The sequence below is a fragment of the Vombatus ursinus genome, unplaced genomic scaffold (genome assembly GCF_900497805.2).
Source record: "Vombatus ursinus unplaced genomic scaffold, bare-nosed wombat genome assembly UNPS02014832.1, whole genome shotgun sequence".
In the NCBI taxonomy this organism is placed as follows: Eukaryota; Metazoa; Chordata; class Mammalia; order Diprotodontia; family Vombatidae; genus Vombatus; species Vombatus ursinus.
In genome coordinates, this window is record NW_020954610.1 from 40079893 (window position 1) to 40098962 (window position 19070).

The window sequence follows — 19070 nt, forward strand, 5'->3', positions numbered from 1 at the left end:
ATTTTATGGATGGTTATCTCAGTTTCCCTCTTGTTGCTTTTTTTCTCACCACTTCTTTCATTTTCCTTCTTCTCACCTAAGTTTCTTTGCTGTCAAACATTTCAGTGCTCTCAGAGACTTGGCTTTGAGATTTGGCTAATGGGTTACTGTTTAACTGCAAGTCTTGTGTTTTTTGGAACTTCATTTAAATAGTGGATCTTTGATACCAGCTTACCTTGATATCTGTCTGAGAAAGGATGCTGGGTATTTTAAGATTGAGGGAAAGTGAGATTTTACTGTGTATTTTCATCCTATAGTGGGTCTTTGGGGTAACAATGGCCATGAACTTTCTGACCATATGAAATGGTGCATCCATTTATCTGGCTTAAATTAAGTAGTTTTAAGCATTAATGTCCAATACAATTTTATATGCTTTTATCTAACCTCCTGTCCTCCCAGCAATATTTTTTTAAGGTTGAATATTTTCACTAGTCTATCTGTAACTCTTGAACATTTTTAAAAAATTGATCTAACTCTCCAATATGTTTCTAATAGTAATCAAATATATTGAATTGAACTGGATTCTGGTACTCAATATAGCACAATAATATTCCATCACAATTTTATACCACAGTTTGTTTAGCATTTCCCAATTGATGGGGATCCCTTCAATTTCCAATTCTAAGCCACCACAGAAAGATGCACTCAATCTTGAAAGAGAAAACATACTTATATGCCTGTTGAAAAAGATAACAGCTAGACTTGGGATTTCATTGGTATAAGGAATTCTTAGATAAGGAGACTCTACCAGTGCAGTTGGCACATTATCTGCAATTGAGAACTGTCTAGAGTACTGAGAAATTAATGTTACACAAATGTCACACAGCAAGGGAGTGAAAAGTGGTACAACTTGAACCCAGATTTTCCTGGTTCTGAGTTACCCACTATGCCAGACTGCCACTTAAAATATTAGATTATTTTGCCCAGAATTAAGCTTAATACCACAAAGCCATTCAATGATGTCAATAAATCATAAGGTTTCCAAAATATATCTTTAAAAAATAATGGTTTTTTCTTCTACCTTTCCTTATCTGTAATGAAGAGGGTTTTACTAGATTATCTCTAAGTGGTATATTCTTCATACTGGCCCCATCCAAATTTGACCACTTATTAATAATTTTTCCTGTACAACAGAGCTGACTTTCATGTCAAAGTATAAATGGTAAAGAATGAAGGATGACTATTAAACCACCCAATTTGATTGAAGTCCAGCAGCAATGACTCCAAATTTGCTAACAATCATGGGGAAAAAAAAACAAATTTAAAAAGAATTAGAAGACCAATACCTTTTCAATTAGATCTGCAGGGTTGTTTTATTCCCACTCTTATAGCTCCTGGGATGATAACCAATAAAATAAAGAAAATGCGTTGTTTAAACGAAATGTTTTTTTTTTTGTTGTTGTTGTTGCTAAAAAACCATATTTTGACTGAGATTTCGCATGCCAGCCATAGAACTAAATTTAATACTGTAAAAAGCATGGTTTAATTTACACTTAAAACCTATAAAAACTGGTGCTTGATCCCATGCAAATCTATGTAGTAGCACTTTTTATGGTAGTAAAAATTTGGAAATCAAATAGGCACCTCCCCCAATGGAGAATAGGAATAGGAAGTGGACCTGTGATTTCATTGGAATAAAGAACTCATGGGTAAGAAAATTCCCTCCACCAGTGCAGGTCAGAACTTTTTTTGCAACTCATAGAATTGTCTTGGGCACTGAGAGGTTGATTTTCCCAGATGAATACAGCTTGAATCCAGGTCTTCCTGACTTCACGGTCCCCTCTCTATCTGCTCTGCCACGTTGACTTTATTGGCGGACAGTTTAACAAACTGCAGCACATGAATATAATTGAATGTGATTATGCCAGGAAAAAAAAACAAACATGAAGAATTCAGAGAAATTTGGGAAGATTTGGAAATACCTCATACTTGTACGAACTGATGCAGAGTAAGAATAACAGCAGAATCAAGAGAACAATTTATATTATGACCTAACGTAAAGGAAAGTACCAGAACTCTAACCAGTCTTGACGTCAGAGGACTGATGGTGAAACACACCTTTATCCTCTTGGCAGGCAAGACTATAAGTTTGAAATGAGGGAGATGTCACACATGGTCAACACGTTCATTCATTTTGCTTCATAATACTTTGTTATAAGGGAGGATTCTTTGTAAGGTAGGTCTCATTGGAAAATGACAGCAATGTAAAAAATAATACATTACAGTAATGCAAAAAATTAATAAAATATTTATTTAAAAAAATAAAATATCTAGTGCTTACAGTGAGAGCTTTTTGTGTTTAGTGCTGAGGCTTAGTTAAGATGTTCATAGAGCTTCTACATTCTTCAGACTATTCTCTTATAGATCTGAGTGCTTATCAGTATTTATGATGACAGTGTATTTCTCTGACAAGCAAAAACTGATTTTACATGTTTTAAAAATTAATACATTTAACTGCAGCACAACCAAATTATAATTAAATGCAAAAAAAGTCATTTCAGCCATTTAATGATTAAGCTCATCTCCAGCAAGGTTTCCACTTGAACGAACAAGAAATATTGGGTTGTAAACATGAGTTCTTGCTAATGTATTTGTCATAATGTGGTTCACCTAAATGATCTTAGGGGAGTATCAACAAATAATTCAGAAAGTACAATTTAGAAAACTAATTAAAATAGTGAGAAGTTTCATATTTCTTCTCAGCCACATTCTGTCATGGAAATTATTAGTGCCAATTAAAATATACACCAAGATAGAGTTGGTATAATACAGTTAGTCACTGACTTATGGACACTCAAGTTAGCAATGATTCATACGTATGAACTGGAATCCAAGATGTTCATAACCCTCATTTATGTTCCTATGGGGATAGTTCTTTGTTCCCCAATCCAGAACACCTGAGGAATGAATAACCTGCAATGATCCTTTCTAGAGGTTCTTAACTTTTTGTTTGTCATGGACCTTTTTGATAGTCTGGTGAAACTCCTTCCTAGAATAATGTTTTCAAATGTATAAAATATATAGGATTAAAAGGAAACCAATTATATTGACGTACAGTTGTCTCTCTCTTTCCCCCTACACATACATACATACACATGTATAGACACACATGTATGTTCAAGTTCAGAGGCCCCAGGTTAAGAATCTTTCACCTATAGAAAGGCATAAGATGCTGATGTAGAAAGTTAAGTCACAAGTATTCAGCAATGTATACCCTAAGTCTAATACTGCTGGAGACTGGGTGGGAGAGAAGGGGTTGGGAAGTTTGGTGCCTGGGTGGGTTGTATATTCTTGGCATCTTTACCTCTGAGTTGCCACTGGGGTAGGTTGATTATTATTACCCTCCTTAAATGATAATTCATTTTTTAATGTCTAGATGAACTTGGTTTCCAGCTCTTGATTTTACCATTGCAGAATATATATTTATTCTATATGTTTTGCAAATAGGGAACAGGATATGTGTAGAACAAAACTTAAGTGGCTACTGTACCTTGAGCTGAGATCAAACAACCCCTAAAGTTTAAGGATTTCTTGTTGGGAACTTATAAAGGTCAAAAGACTAACCGAAACTATTTCCTGAATGACTTTAGGTTCTTGGTAGAATGGGACTACAAAAATTTGATCATTAAGATTCACATCAACATATACTCCTGTGTTTTTCCATCCTTGCGAATGTAGGTGAGAAGTGACCAAGCTTCAGGTCATAATAGCAGCCCGTCCAGTTTGGGATTTGTTTTCTTCTTGGTTTTGTGTGATTTTTACTTTATTTCTTGCCTTCCCAATGTGAACAACCCCCTTTTTTCTTCATGATCTCATAAAAATCATATGTTTAAGTGCCAGAAAAAAAGGCAAAGTCAAAGGTAAAGGAACTTTTGCACAGGAACTGTTTCTGTTTATTCATGTTTCCTGTGGTCAGTGCTAAGAGAGTGAGGTCAAATACTACATTTCACCAGAGATCAAACATCAGGGATTTGCTGTTTTGAGGTTTGTTGTTCTAAGGAACAGTCTGTAAAAGGTCAACTGGAATAGGTCTCACATGGCCAATCCCCTGTCTCTCCCACTTAGAACTTGTATGGAACACAGTTCACATGATTACTTTTATGTTCACCTTGTTTGCCTCCTGGAAAGGTTTTCCTCAGGGGTCACACTCAAGTTTAGACACAAGATCAGCGAGTGTGATCATCTGTTGAAAAGGCCAGGCATAGTATGGAATCACCACTTCAGTGAAATAATCTTAAGAATAAAATCTCTTCTATATTCTTCTTAAACAATGGTGGGATTATTTCAGAAATGAGACTGCAAGCTCTGGTGGGGTAAGGGATGTCTTAGTTCTTTAAGAGAGGTAGCTGGGTGGTACAGTGGATAGAGTGCTGGACCTGGAGTTAGGAACACTTGACATGTGCTACCTATGTAGCCATGGGTAAGTCACTTAACCTCTGTCTGCCTCAGTTTCTTCATCTGTTTAATGGGGATAATAAGCGCATCTACTTTCCAGGGTTGTTGTCAGGATAAAATGAAATATTTGTAAAGTGCTTTGGAAACCTTAAAATGCTACATAAATACTAGCTATTATTCAACACAGCATCTAAAATAGTGCTTCCCACAAAGTAGGTGCTTGTTGAGTATTTATTCAATGAATAAATGAACTGGGGTTAACTAATGCTACAAAGAGGTATCACGGCATAGCAGATAGAGTCAATCAAGAAGGAAGGAAGACTGAAGTTTAAATATTGTAGCTGACATGTACTGGCTGTGTGACACTGGGCAAGTTACTCAACCTCTCATTGCTCTAGGCCTTCAGTTCACAAAATATGCTCTGGGGACCTCTGGGTGTTCCAGAGACCCTTTCAGGGGTATGTGAGATCAAAACTATTTTCATAAATATATTAAGACATTTTTATTTCTAGTATGGTAAATATTGATAGCTATAACCCATATAAACAAAAGCTCTCTGGAGTTTTCAATAATTTTTAAGAGTGGAAAGTAGTCCTGAGACCAATAAAGTTTGAGAACTGCTGCTCTATGGAGCTAAGATAAAATACTACAGAGTGTCAACCTGCACCGGTGAAAGGAACGTCCTCACCTGCGAGTTCCCTATACCAATGAAATCATAAGTTCAGTCCCTAACCTTAATGCTACCTTGTTTACTTCTCCAGTTCTTTTGTTGTGCTTCTTCTTTCTCCAAATAGGTGGTAAGCTTCTTGGCAATAAGGGACTTTGCCTTTTGATCTCTGTGACTGTAGCAACTAGCATGTAGTAGAACATAGGAGCATAGATTTAAAGCTGGAAGGTCCCTTCCAGGTCATCTAATCCAAATTCCTCCTTTTACAGGTTCAAAAGAGGTTTAAATGACTTGCCCTCTGTCACACAGGTGGCAAATAGCAGGGTCAGAATTTGAATCCATGTCCTCTGGATCCAAATTCAGAACTTTTCTCATTGTATCCATCCTACCTCTTACCAATAGATCTATAATAGTGGTTTATGTCAGTGGTTAGGTTTCCATGCCAGTCTCCCAAAAGTTTTTTTAACCTATATTATGTATTGTATGTTTACATAGAATATGATATATAATATATTCAGAATATTAATGAATTTTAATTAGACTACTAAATTTAATTTTTGTCCAGACCTGTGATTCCATCATTGTAGAGAACTCTCAGTGAGGAAACACCCTCCACCAATGCGTATTGGCAACTGCCATATAGTTTTAGTTGCCTAGGGCACCGAGAGGGGATGAAGGTCATATAGCCAAGCAGCACTTTTCCTGAGCTCAGGTCTTCAAGAATTTTAGGATGCTTCTCTATCCATCATGCCACCTTTTAACGATACTTTACAAGAATATAGGAAGGATCTTCAATTTCATAGGCATAGAGAACTCCCTGTATGGAATTCTATCCACCATCCTCTGTCTATGACACAGTACAGTAGTCTCAAATGCAAATAGAAACTCAGTCACTAAACCATACACAAGGATCCCTGAGGGCTGTAGATAGACTTAGAAAACCACGTATTAACATCATCTATGTTCTATTATATTTTTATTTATTTTGTTAAATATTTCCCAATTACATTTCAATCTGGTTTGGGCCAGTAAGTAGCTTGTGTATTTAACGTTTCTCACTTAGTAGATGGGTTCTAGAGAGTTCTCTGAGGCTCTCAGAGTTTAGGAAACTTGCCCAGAGTCACATGATAAGTGGCAGAAGCAGGATCTGAACCCAGGTCTTCCTGATGGGATCATCTAGAGCTGAAAAGGTCTTTAGAATCCAATTACATCATCCCTTTCATTTTACTGATGAGGAAACTGAAACCCATAGAGGTAAAGTGACTTGTATGGCCACACAGCTAATAAGTGACTGAGGTGGTCTTTGCAAGCAGGTCTTTCTGACTCCAAGTCTATAATTCTATGCCTTCTATCCTATTGCTCCAGCTAAACTATACTCATCCACCATTTATGAAGTAGTTTCTGTGGGAAAGCGCATCCCTGACAGGTGTAATGTTTAGTGGATTCAGTGTGAGAACTGTTTTATACCTACTGACTTATGTGATGCTTCTCATTCCTTATACTTCATCTGCCTCATGTATAAAACCATTGCAACTCTTAACCTCTTCCTGCCTCCAGCCCAGTGAGGCCACATTATATCACACATTGTGACATTTATTTGGCCTGATCCACTTCTTGTCGTGTTTGCCAGAAAACATTTTGACAGCAGCCCAAGAGGGAATTCCTGGATTTCCATCCAGAGATAACACACTCTTGACATCATCACAACTGGCTGGAAACCAAGAGCCTTTGGTTTAACAAGGACTAATAGGAAAGAGTAAAATACAAACAATGCCCTTTTTGAACACATTAGCTTCAACCCAGGCATGCAGCTGATAGTTACATCACTCAAAGCTCATAGAAATTACAGACCTCTTCTGTTTACAAAACAATACATGGCATTCACTTCCAAAAGCTACTTAAAAGACACTGGGCCAGGAGTGCAGACTGACAAGTTGAGGCCCTTTTCCCTAGCTGACATCCAAAATATACCCCCTTTCTCAATGTAAGCTTTCACAATACTCCAGACCTGAAATCATATAGTGGAGTATTATCTCATTTTGTTTCAGTCCCTCCCTATCTCCACCTCTCTATGTTCTTTCCTCACATACTATCTGTGTGTATGTGCATATATACATGTGTGTGTATGTACACATAAATAGATATATAAACAGATTTTGTTTTTTTTTAAGGCAATCAGGGTTAAGTGACTTGCCCAAGGTCACTGAGCTAGTAAGTGTCTAAGGTCAGATTTGAGCTCAGGTCTTCCTGACTCTAGGACCAGTGCTCTATCCACTGTACCACCTAGCCGTACCTTTATTTTAATCAAGCTAATTTACCTGTCATTCCCTAAACATCCTGCCTCTGTGCTTTTCTTTGGTTAAGAAATTACTTCTACTTGGGTAACATTTTTCACCTGTACTGTCCCTCATTCCCCCAAGTTTGAATGTCATCACTTTCTTATTATGACCTCTACAAGCACCTTGCGTCTCTTCTGTATTTATGCCAAACTGTAGACTGCTGAATAGCAAGGAACTCATTAATAACTCCCATTTATATAGCATTCAGATGTTTACAAAGTGTTTTCCTCGCAATGCCCCAGGAAATTCAATAATCCAGTATCATCCTCATTTTATAAAGGAAGAAACTGAGACATGAAGACGTTTTAGTGACTTGTCCAGGGTGACAGAGCCAAGATTCAGATCTAGGTCTTCATCCCCGAAGACCAGTCCTCTTTCTACTAAACCACACTGTCTCACAATAGTAGGCACTAACTACATGTTCAATGAATGAATAAATGAATGGAAGCACAATATTCCTTCAGCAGTAACCCACAACTTTTCACATGAATCCTAAACCTGCTTCCTACTCTACCACATTCATTCATGGCTTCACCATTGTTCCCAATCCCTATTTGTCCTAAAAAGCATAAAAAAAACCATAGAATCTCAAGATTGGAGGCCATCTACTGCAACTCATACATGGCGGATACTTTTACAACATAAATGGTTATTCAGCTTTCTTTCTTTTTCTTTCTTTCTTTGTGAGGCAATTGGGGTTAAGTGACTTGCCCAGAGTCACACAGCTAAGTGAGTGTTACGTGTCTGATGCCGGATTTGAACTCAGGTCCTCCTGAATCCAGGGCCAGTGCTCTATCCACTGAGCCACCTAGCTGCCCCAGGTTGTCCAGCTTTTAAGAGATGTCCACAGAGGGGAATCCACTATTTTCTGAAGTAACCCATTGCATTTTCATTCATTCATTTATTCATTCATTTATTATTATTTGGCAATTGGGGTTAAGTGACTTGCCCAGGGTCATACAGCTAGTAAGTGTCAAGTGTTTGGTCTGGGGCTGGTGCTCTATCCACTGTGCCACCTAGCTGCCCCTCCATTTTTAGATAATACAAATTAAGAGGGAGTTTTTCCTTACCTTAATGCTAAATCTGTCTCTTTGTAGCTTCAACCCTCTGAGACTAAGCAAAACAATTCTATTCTGTCTTTGATATGATAGCTCTTCAGATAACTGAAGACAGTTACTATGGCTTTCCCTTGTCCCTCCCCTCCCCTAAATCTTTTGCGTTCTGGGATAAACACCAAGTTCCTTCAATCAGTTTTCACATGGTATGATCTTGAGGATCTTCACCTGCCTAGTTTCCCTCTTCTAGCTCCAGCTAGAGCTACCACTCAGGTGGGCTGATGAGGCTTTGTCCAAAGGTGCTGAAATTTAGAGAGATCAGACAGCACTTTTATACCTTTATCAGCTAGGAACAACCAATCTTATCACTTAACTTAGCAAGAATAATTAGTTAAAATGGGAAGATACCAAATGAGATACTCCTCTTCATCCTAAAGGGGTTGCACATCACTTCAAGGCCAATTCCTCTCCAGCCCGTCCTCATTTCATTTCCTCGTCAGCAAGATTCAGAAGGTGTCTGGGAATCTGTGTTCACTCTCCCCTATCTACCCGCCAGGTGCTTTCTTCCCAGTGGGACTTTGTGTTCTGATACCTCTCACTAAGTATCCCTGAGCAAGCAAACTTGTTTTAATGCTTGCATTGAATATGTTTTGTGGTGTTTACCTTGAGAACCAGAACTGCTGGTTATATAGCTCTATGTCTAGCTAGCAATGTCCTTCTTAAAATGTAGCACCCATAACTGAATACAATAACACACATGTGGACTGACCAGGGTACAGTTTGGCAAGACCATCATCTCCCTAGTCTTGGACACTATGCTTCTATTAAACACAGGCTTGGCGGGTTTGCATTAGCTTTCTTGGCTTGTCATATCACACTGTTGTTTTCTGTTGAGCTTGCAGCGTACTAAAACTGTCAGACATTTTTCAGAGCTTGGTGACCATTCCTCTAATCTTATAATTATGAAGTTGATTTCTTTTGAACTCAAGTATATGACTATGGTTATTTCTGTTAAATTTAATCTTATTAGATTCAACCCATTGTTTTTAGCTTGTCAAGACCTTTTGGTCTCTTAGCTTTATCATCTAATGAATTAGCTATCCCTTCTAGCTTGGTGTCATCTGCACACTGGATAAGTATGCAATCTATTCCTTTCTCCAAGTCATTGATTAAAAAACCAAACCAAACCAAACAAATGCTAAATACCATCAGGCCCAGAACAGATCCCTTGGACATAACACTATAGACTTCCCTCCCAGACAATACTGAACAATTAATTAACTCTTGCTTCTGGTCATTCAACCAGTTTGGAAATCTACCTAATTGCATCATCATTGCATTTTGCATCATTAGAACAAGAATAGGATGGGAAGATTTGCTAAAACCTAGGCAAATTATATCAACAGCATTCTCCTCATATACCAGTCTAGTTAGCATGTCAAAAAAAAAAAAGAAAAAAGAGAGTTAGTCTGTCATGTCTTCTTCTCGATAAAGCCATATTGGCCTCTTCCTTTTGTAGAGGCTCACTAATCATCCTCTTAAAAATACCTCCCTCCTTTTTTTTTTTCTATAGACCTAATTTGATGCCACTTAACTATTTTTTTGGGAACAAAAGCCTATAGAATTATACCTCTATTAAGTGAAAAGGATGCAACCCAAAGAATACACTTCACTGTCAGAAGCACTGTCACTCATAGTAGATAGGCCGAGGGCCTAGGAATGATTTCCCTACTTACTCTATTGCAGTATGGTAGGGGCAACTCTATCCCTTCCAGCCAAACAAGATGGACTCCCCCCATTCTTCATGAAGTGTTTTGGAGGAGACATAATTACTCCTTCTCAGGATGTCCCTCAATGACCTAGAAGCCATATGTGGTCACAGCACAGAAGTTACTCCCATACTGACTATTCATTTAAAATCCTTCACCATTTGTCTCTAGCCAACTCCCCCCCGAGATTTAGTGCATGTTACTTTCCTTCGTATGTTCCCACCGAACTGGCCTACTGCTGTTTCCTGGAAAATAATGATAATAACAATAATAATGACTAGCATTTATATGGCACCCTACTATGTGTCAGGCACTATGCTAAGTGCTTTACAAATATTATCTCATTTAATCCTCACAACAACCCTGGGAGGTAAGTGCGACTATTATCTCCATTTTACGGTTGAGGAAAATGAGGCAAACAGAAGTCAAGTGCCTTGCCCAGAGTCACACAGCTAGTAAATGTCTGAGCCCAGATTTGAATTCAGATCTTCCTGACTCCAGGCTCAGACCTCTATCCACTTTGCTACCCAGCTGCCTCTAAAAAGTACATTTCCTCTTCTGTCTCTTTGCTGGGTCAGTATTCTTCATCTGGAATGCACTCTCATCTCCTTTCCATCTCTCATCCTTCTTACTTTTCTTTGAGGCTGAGCTCAAGGTCCACATCTTATATGAGGCCTATTTGGATAAGCCCAGTTACTAATTCCTTCCCAGTTTCTTTTGAAATTACTTTGTATAAAATTTTATATTTACTTTTCTATGTTCATATTATTTCCTCTCTATAGATGATATGGACATATGGACATGGCCCAGGGAATTCCTCTCATATTCACATGTGACTGGACTGTTGCAAGTTCAGCAAATACAGCCCTCCCTTGACCTGTTCCTAATACTACCACAGACTTTCTCAGCTAACAGCCACCATAGTTAGTGACCCAGCACTAAGAAGTCTGGAACTTTTCCCAATCCACTCTGTGCTTAGGCTGACTTTGTTAAAAGAGGCTCTCTTCCCAGAGGATTTGTTTGTCCCACGACCATTAAACTGACAAAAGCCAATGTAGGATGAATTTCAGACTTTTTCTAGACATAGATCCCAATATACATTTTGAGCAATTCCACCATGTAAAAATCTCCCCTAAGCATCCCTTGGCCTTAGTTTTGGGTAGTTACTTAGGCCAAGTTTGCACATAATAAGCTTTTGTACTTGAAGCCCTTGAGTCCCAGCTCCTGATTGCTTCTCATCCAGATAACAGAAAGCAATTTCAGCAAATGCTTTCCATAATTGGTTTGTGTCCACACATGGACCTCCTGGGATCCACTTATTTACATTATCATGCAATCTGCTTCCAAAACTCTCTCCCCATTAGGAATCCCTCTTCCCTCAAGAATTGCATATAGCTTATCTGCTTAATCACTATATTAGTCCCAAATATCTATTCTCAGTTAGTTTGACTAATTTCCCTACAGCAAAGGTAGAAGGAAAACAAAATTTCTGCCACTGTTTTTTCTGTAGGGAAATAAGGGTACTGAGATAGTATTCCTTCAGTGCCAATTAATTACATTACCACCATATGGGTCTGTCTTAACACATTTTGGAACCGTGATTAAATCATCTTTCATTGCTCCTGCAAGAAGTATGTTCATTTACCTTCCTGTGACCCTTTTCACCTTCCTTGTAAAATTTCTGAATCAAGATATTCTCCTTCCTGGCTACCACTATAGTGTGTGTAGTCTCTTCTTATTAGAATGTAAGCTCCATGAGGGAAAAAGCTATCTTTGTTTTGTTTTCATATTCCCAACTCTTAGCAAAGAGTTTGGTACATAGTAAGCCCTTCCTTAGTAAATGCCTTATCCTTTATTAACTCATTCCAGACTGAAAATCTCCATGTTTACTTTATTTAGAGCAAAGTTCTTATTATTACTAATTTGCCAAAACAAGGACTAGTAGTAGTCAGGATGATGCTCTCCCTTCCACACAAGAGAGTTACTCAAATATTCATCAAGGAACAGGACTTTGCAGTACAAATCATAACAATGGCCTCTCCTTACCCGACAGTCCCGTTGGAGTGTCTTCATCAATGCGTTGTATGTTTCTGTATCAAAATATAATCCTTCATGCATGTCTTGCAAGAAATCCAAGTCCTTGAACGTAGGGTTTAATTTTTCTCTCTCTTTTCTGGATGCTCGTCGTTTGTATGTAGAACCTTTCAAGTCATAGGTAAAGTGCATTTTCATTGAGCGAGGCAAAATGTTGTTCATCACCACAATCCTGATGTTAATGCCCCCTGACTGCACGCAGTAGAGTCCATAAAACTTTGGCAAAAGAGTCCTAGGATTCTGGTTTAAATTCTAGAACAAAAAAGAGAGAAAGAAAAATCAAAATAACCTTTTAAAAAATGTGCCAATAAATCAAAGGAGTTCTTTTTGTTAAAGGTTTTTTTTTTTTAATTAACAGCTATTTTCTCTCCCACTCTCCACCCAATTGAAAAAAGAAAAACCAATTTCTTATAACAAATATGTATAGTCAAAGAAAACAAATTCTCTTATTGGCTGTGTTTGAAAAATATGTCTAATTCTCAACCCCAAATCAGCTAGGTGGGGCAGTGGTGCTTGACCTGGAGTCAGCAAAACCCGAGCTCAAATCTGGCTTCAAACACTCATTAGCTGGGTGACACTAGGCAAGGTCATTTAATCTGTCTGCCTCAGTTTCTTCATATATAAAATGAGAGTAATAATAATAATAGCATTTAGCTCTCAGAGTTTTCATGTGAATGAAATGAGATAATATCTGTAAAGCATTTTGCAAACTGTAAAGTGTTATATAATGCTAGCTACCATCATCATTATTATCATTGTCATCACCATCTCTGTCAAGAAGAGGATAAGATGCATCATCATTGGTCTTCCGGAGTCAAGAATATTATTGTATTGATTAAAATTCTTACAGTTCTCAAAGTTGTTTGCTTTTGTATTGTTATTATTGTTGTTTTTATGTAAATTGTTTTTCTAGTTCTGCTCATTTCATTCATTAGTTTTCTCATCAGCCTTCAAAACTGTCCATTTTCCTAACATGCAGAATTGATGTTATGTTAATAATGTAATTGATATTACAGAATAAATTGTTTTTCTGATTTTACTTATTTCACTTTGCATTAGTTTGTACAAGTCTTTCCATGTTTCCTTGAAAACATCTATTTCCTTATTTCTTATGAACCAACAGTACTCCTTCACAATCATATACCATAATTTGTTCAGCCATTCCCTAACTGAATTGTATCCCCTTACTTTCCAACTTTTTGATACCACAAAAGAGCTACTGTAAATATTTTCATACATAAAGAACCTCTTCCTCTTTCTTCGACTTCTTTTTGAGTATAGATCTAGCAGTGATATAGCTCCATTAAAGGATATGCACTGTTTAATACTTTTTATGTGTAATTCCAAATTGCTTTCCAGAATGGTTGTACCAATTAAAAATTCCACTAAGAGTTCATTAATGTACCTATCTTTCCACAACCCCTCCACTATTTGCCAACTTTTTCTCCTCCTCCTCCTCCTTCTTCTTTCAAACTTTGCCGATCTGATGGGTGAGAGGTAGAATCCCAGAACTGCTTTAATTTGCACTTCTGCAATTATTAATGATTTGGAGCATTTTAAAAAATATGATATAGATAGCCATAAGGGTTTCTTCTTTTTAGCATGGCTTGTTCATACCCTTAGGCCATTTATCAACTAGGGAATGGTTCTTATTCTTATAAATTTTAATCAGTTCTTAATATATCTTGGAAATTAGGCCTTTTATCAGGAAAACTTCCTGGAAAGATATTTTTCCCATTGTTTCCCTTTTAATCTTGTTTTAATTGCATTTGTTTCTATACAATATTAATTTTATGTAACTAGAATTACCCACTTTCTGGTCTGTGATCCTCTCTCTTCCTTGTTTGTTCAAAGTGGTGTTTTCATGATAGCATTAGGAAAGAATGTCAAATGTAATCATCCTCATGAATTATCTTTGCTCTTTATCTTTGTCTGCTTCAGATTCTAATTTTGCTCAATGCTCTATCATTTTCATCCTAAATCCAGAACATGAAAACTGAATGAAGTGTAGGGGATCATGAGGAGAGGTGACATGGTCCAGGAGAAAGAACACTGGGGTGGCTCTTAAATAGTAAGTGCTTAATAAATGCTTGTTAACTTGTCTTGTAGGGCAGCTAGGTGGTGCAGTGGAGTCAGGAAGACTCATCTTCCTGAGTTTGTCTTTTGTGTTTGTGTGTGTGTGTGTGTGTGTGTGTGTGTGTATGTGTGTGTGTGTGTGTTTTAAGAGGACCAATGACATCACAAATCTGACCTTAGACACTCTCTAGCTATGTGACCCTGGGCAAGTCACTTAACCCTATTTGCCTCAGTCTCCTCATCTATAAAATAAGTTGGAGAAGGAAATGGCCAACCACTCTACTATCTTTGCCAAGAAAACCCCAAATAGCATCACAAAGAGTTGGACACAACTGAATTGACTGATTATAGCTTGCCTTGGATTGGGAGTCAGATTTACAAGTTCTCCATATATACAAGTTCTCCATTAGTACATATAACGTACTAATTATATGACCTTGCACAAGTCACTGAGAAAGGTCTGGATCTTTGTTTCTCTTCTGTAAAAACTGAATTGGACTAGATGCTCTCTGAGGTCTCTTCTAGCTCTAAATCTATTACCCAATGATTTAATAAAATTGACTCTAAGTTAGACAAAAACTAGATTTGTGATTAAGGGAATCTTCTATTTAAAAAAATTTTTTTTAAATCTGTGCATTTAATAGTTTGATGTAGGAAATTATGACTGGAAAGAAAATAAGTATTTATGTATTAATAGGCTAGACATATGTGTCACCTCTTTGGAAACTATATTCTTTCTTTTGAAAATCCTACAGAATGAATTAGCTTGTAGTAAGCCATATTTATTTAAATAAGCAGAAGCTATGTTGATATCAGAACTGTCTCATATATGAATGAGTCTAACCCTCTAAATGAGTCCAGCAAAGAAAAACCAGATTTAAACAGGTTACCTTAATAAAGTTTATAAATAATCATCATTAGAAAACTTTTCCCACCAGTTTTTTCTCATGAGGCTAATAGAGTTTTTGTACATAAGTTTATAGACACATTTTGTCTGTTACCTTAATGACTATAATGCAAGGCAATGCAACTATAGGGAGACATTATAACAAAGGTACCAGTAGCAATAGTCGGGCCTAGGCAAATCATAAAACCTCTCTAAGGCACAATTTCCTCATCTGTAAAATGGAGCACAATAACACCTGTTTTATCTAATTGACAGGGTTGTTGTGAAGCTCAGGTAAGATAATTTATATAACATACTTTGCCAAACCTTAAGAATGATATAAGGAAGTTATTGTTAGTACAATAATCATGACTGACATTCATATAATAGTATTTATATGGCACTTCAAGTTTTGCAAAGCCCTTTGCAAATGCCTCATTTTATCTTCACAATGACTCTGGGAGTTAAGTGCTATTATTATCCCTATTTTAGAGATGAGGAAACTGAGGCAGACAGAAGTTAAATGACTTGCAGTGAGGCTCCAATTTGAGACTGAATTTGAACTTTGGTCTTCCTGACTCTAGGTCCAGCACTCTGTATCCATGGTGCCACATAGTTGCAAAGCTTTAAGCTTGGTAAAAGTGCTTTAAAGAACAACAACAATAATTATAATGATAGTAATCTTTTATATAGTGCTTTAAAGTTTGCAAAGTAAGATACATGCATTGCCCCATTTAATCTTCATAATCACTCTGTAAAGTGGAAACTATAAGCATTGCTATCTCTATGAGGAAACCGGGGCTCAGGGAATTTAAGTGACTTATCCAGGGTCATTGAGCTATTAAGCACTGAAGGCAGGATTTGACTCCCACAGAGTGGGGGCTCACAAGATAGTGTGATTAAGGAAAGGTAAATTGGCTCAGGTGAGAAATGGAGTTCCTGTTCTGATCAGAATGGATCAGGGTCATGAGTAGGCTCTGAACTTTCAGTCTGATAGACTTAGTCTTAAAAAGAGTGGGGGAGGAGAGAAAAAAGTAGAAAAAGAAAATGGTAGAAATATTGGGGAATATCTAGTGTTTGGGAATAAGTAAGAAAAAATATCAAAAATTTAAAAAATCATAAAATAATAAATGTAGTAAAAATTATAGCTCTAATGAAACAATATGTTCCTTAAACACTGTAAATGGTGCAGATGAATTTTTTTTAATAAACAAAACGGTATTTTAAAAACAATGAGACATTTGTTTGAGTGGGGAAAGAGACGGTATGGGCCCAAGCCAAGACCTTTGCCCCTTACCCCAAAGAGAATTTAGGTCCCGTTTGTGGGCTCTAGGGCTTGGACTCTCCTTGAACTCTCCCTGTCAGTCAAGGAAGTCTCTAGCATTCGCCTGAGGATATAATCCTATCAACTGGCCTTTCCTTATCATTCAATCTCCCAATTCTCGGTTACCCATAACTTAGCCCCCACCCTTGACCCCATTTTTGACCCAGTCACTCCCATCAAGATCCTCTCTAGACCCCTTCTCCAGTCACTCCAAACTACTTGTCTACTCCTAGATACCTCCCACAGACTTTCTGCATATAAGGTCCATCTTGTCTCTATTAAGGGGCTCAGATTCAATCTGGCCAGCTCGCATTAGTGATACAAATGCGTAGATTCCTTAAGAGTCTGGCCAATATGGCAGATCTTCAATAAACCTTGTCTTTGGCTGAAAAAAAAAATAAAAACAATGAAAAATGCTATGTAGTAGAATTCCATTTTAGTGAACTAAGTGAATACTGGCCTCGCTTCCCAAACTATCTTATATTTAATTGCTTTTTATATATTTGTATTTAGTCAATAGAGAATTATGCTGTATATGTAATTGCTGTCTCCTCTATTAGAATGTGGGGCAGCTAGATGGTGTGGTGGATAGAGTGATGGGCCTGGAGTCAGGAAGACCTGAGTTCAAATCCCCTTAAATAACAGCATTTATTCTGTAAAACTTGGCCTCAGTCGAAAGGCTGCACCTGAGGACCTAGAAGGCCACATGTGGCCTCGAGGTCGCAGGTTTCCCACCCCTCTCTAGATGCTGGAGAGTTTATCAAGTAAATCCAGAGTTTTATACCTGCTTACTTAAAGCAAGGAATACTACTACTTCTTTAGCTTTCTAGAGATACAGATTCTCAGAGGGCAGCTAGGTGGCGAAATAGATAGAGCAACCAGCCCTGGAGTCAGGAGGACCTGAATTCAAATTCGACCTTGGACACATAACACTAGCTGTGTGACCTTGGGCAAGTCACTTAACTCCGTTGCCTAGCCAAAAAAAAAAAAAAAGATATAGATCCTCCTCTGGCTAATTTCCCAGGTTTTATGCTTGTGGCTTTTAAAATGTTAATATATTTGTTCTCAGCTCTTTAGTCATCAAAATACTGAGCCATGAATAGAAGCTCTCCTGATAGTTTTGTTTTCTTTAAAAAACAAAAAAAAATTTTGACATTGCGTGTCAAAAATCCCCGATTTTTTTTTGAGTCAGCCAAAGTCAAAGAATTAACTCTGAAAACCAGCAGAAAGAAAAATGATTCAGAAAAGTCATATGACTAAGAGGAGGCATCTCTTCCCAGGTTTCTGTACTCACCATGTAGTAACCTGGTAGCAGCTTCTGAAGGAATTCGGCTTCTTTATGTTGAACGGTTTTGATGATAAACTCGTCATCACTAGTTACAAAAAACAAGGATCCACTGGCCCCAGGGTTGGATAATTCTATTAAAGGCTCACTGCAGATGGAATACTAAAGGAGAGACAACAATATCATCACATAAACCATGCTGCTTCTGAGAAAGAAAAGCAAGCTTGAAAAATTGTTGCAGGCGCCTTTCTTGAGTTTAAATAAGTATTCTCTCAAGGTAGTGAGAAGGAAATTTGTATCACTTCTGACTTTTTTTTTCTCTTAACCTTTATAATCATTAGAGGGAGAGGGAGAGTATTAATAGGCAGGATGGAAATACTTTCTACCTGAGTCTGTATATTTGTTACCTCCAATAAAGAATGGACACCTTACACTTTAACTGCCTTTATGGAAAAAAAAAGGACCTTCAAATGATAGACAGAAACACTAGAAAATTCAGGAACCAACCTGTGTACCCACTAATATGATGAGCAAATTTCCATCCTCTAAGAATGTTAGCTAGCAACAGAATGCACAGTGTGTTCAACATGTTAATGCTGACAAAACTAACCACTGAAAACCACTTTATTTTAATCACTAGATCTAAGCTTTAAAAACTATTTCCAATTTATCCTGAATATAGCTTGTTTGTACATAGTTATTTGCAGGTTGTCTCCCTTCTTAGACTGCGAGCTCTGTCAGAGCAGGGACTTTCTTTTGCCTTTCTTTGTCGGCACTCTTTGCTTAGAACAGTGTCTGCCCTTACGAAATGTTTATTGATTAGCTAGTTCAGTCAGTTGACTAAAAATAACATGCACAAAATCATAGATCTTAGACTCTGAGCTGGAAGGGGGCACATAGGTCATCCAGTCCAACCTTATCACTTTAGAGATAAAGAAAGAAGTTGAAACCCAGGGAGACTTAAATTACTTGCCCAAGGTCATACAGATAGTAAGTAATTAGGAGAACCAGAATTCAAACCCAGGTTGTTTAACTCCAAATCCAATACTCTTCCCACTGTATTATGTTTTCAAGTGTAATAGCTTCTTTCACTGTGAAAACTGTTTCAAATGTGTTATATCAATGGACAAATATAGTCAGA

The 19070-nt window shown here is 37.4% G+C and overlaps 1 protein-coding gene across 2 annotated transcripts in view; it reads right to left on the bottom strand.

Moving 5' to 3' along the window:
* The window catches only part of PIP5K1B (phosphatidylinositol-4-phosphate 5-kinase type 1 beta), a 329210-nt gene that overhangs the window by 109888 nt on the left and 200252 nt on the right, over positions 1-19070 (bottom strand). For both annotated transcript variants that reach the window (XM_027839284.1, XM_027839282.1), the window contains exons 6-7: positions 17939-18091; positions 12311-12610 (exon numbers count right to left, since the gene is read on the bottom strand). In XM_027839284.1, the coding sequence (XP_027695085.1) occupies positions 12311-12610; positions 17939-18091 (453 nt within the window). The remainder of the gene's footprint in view (positions 1-12310; positions 12611-17938; positions 18092-19070) is intronic.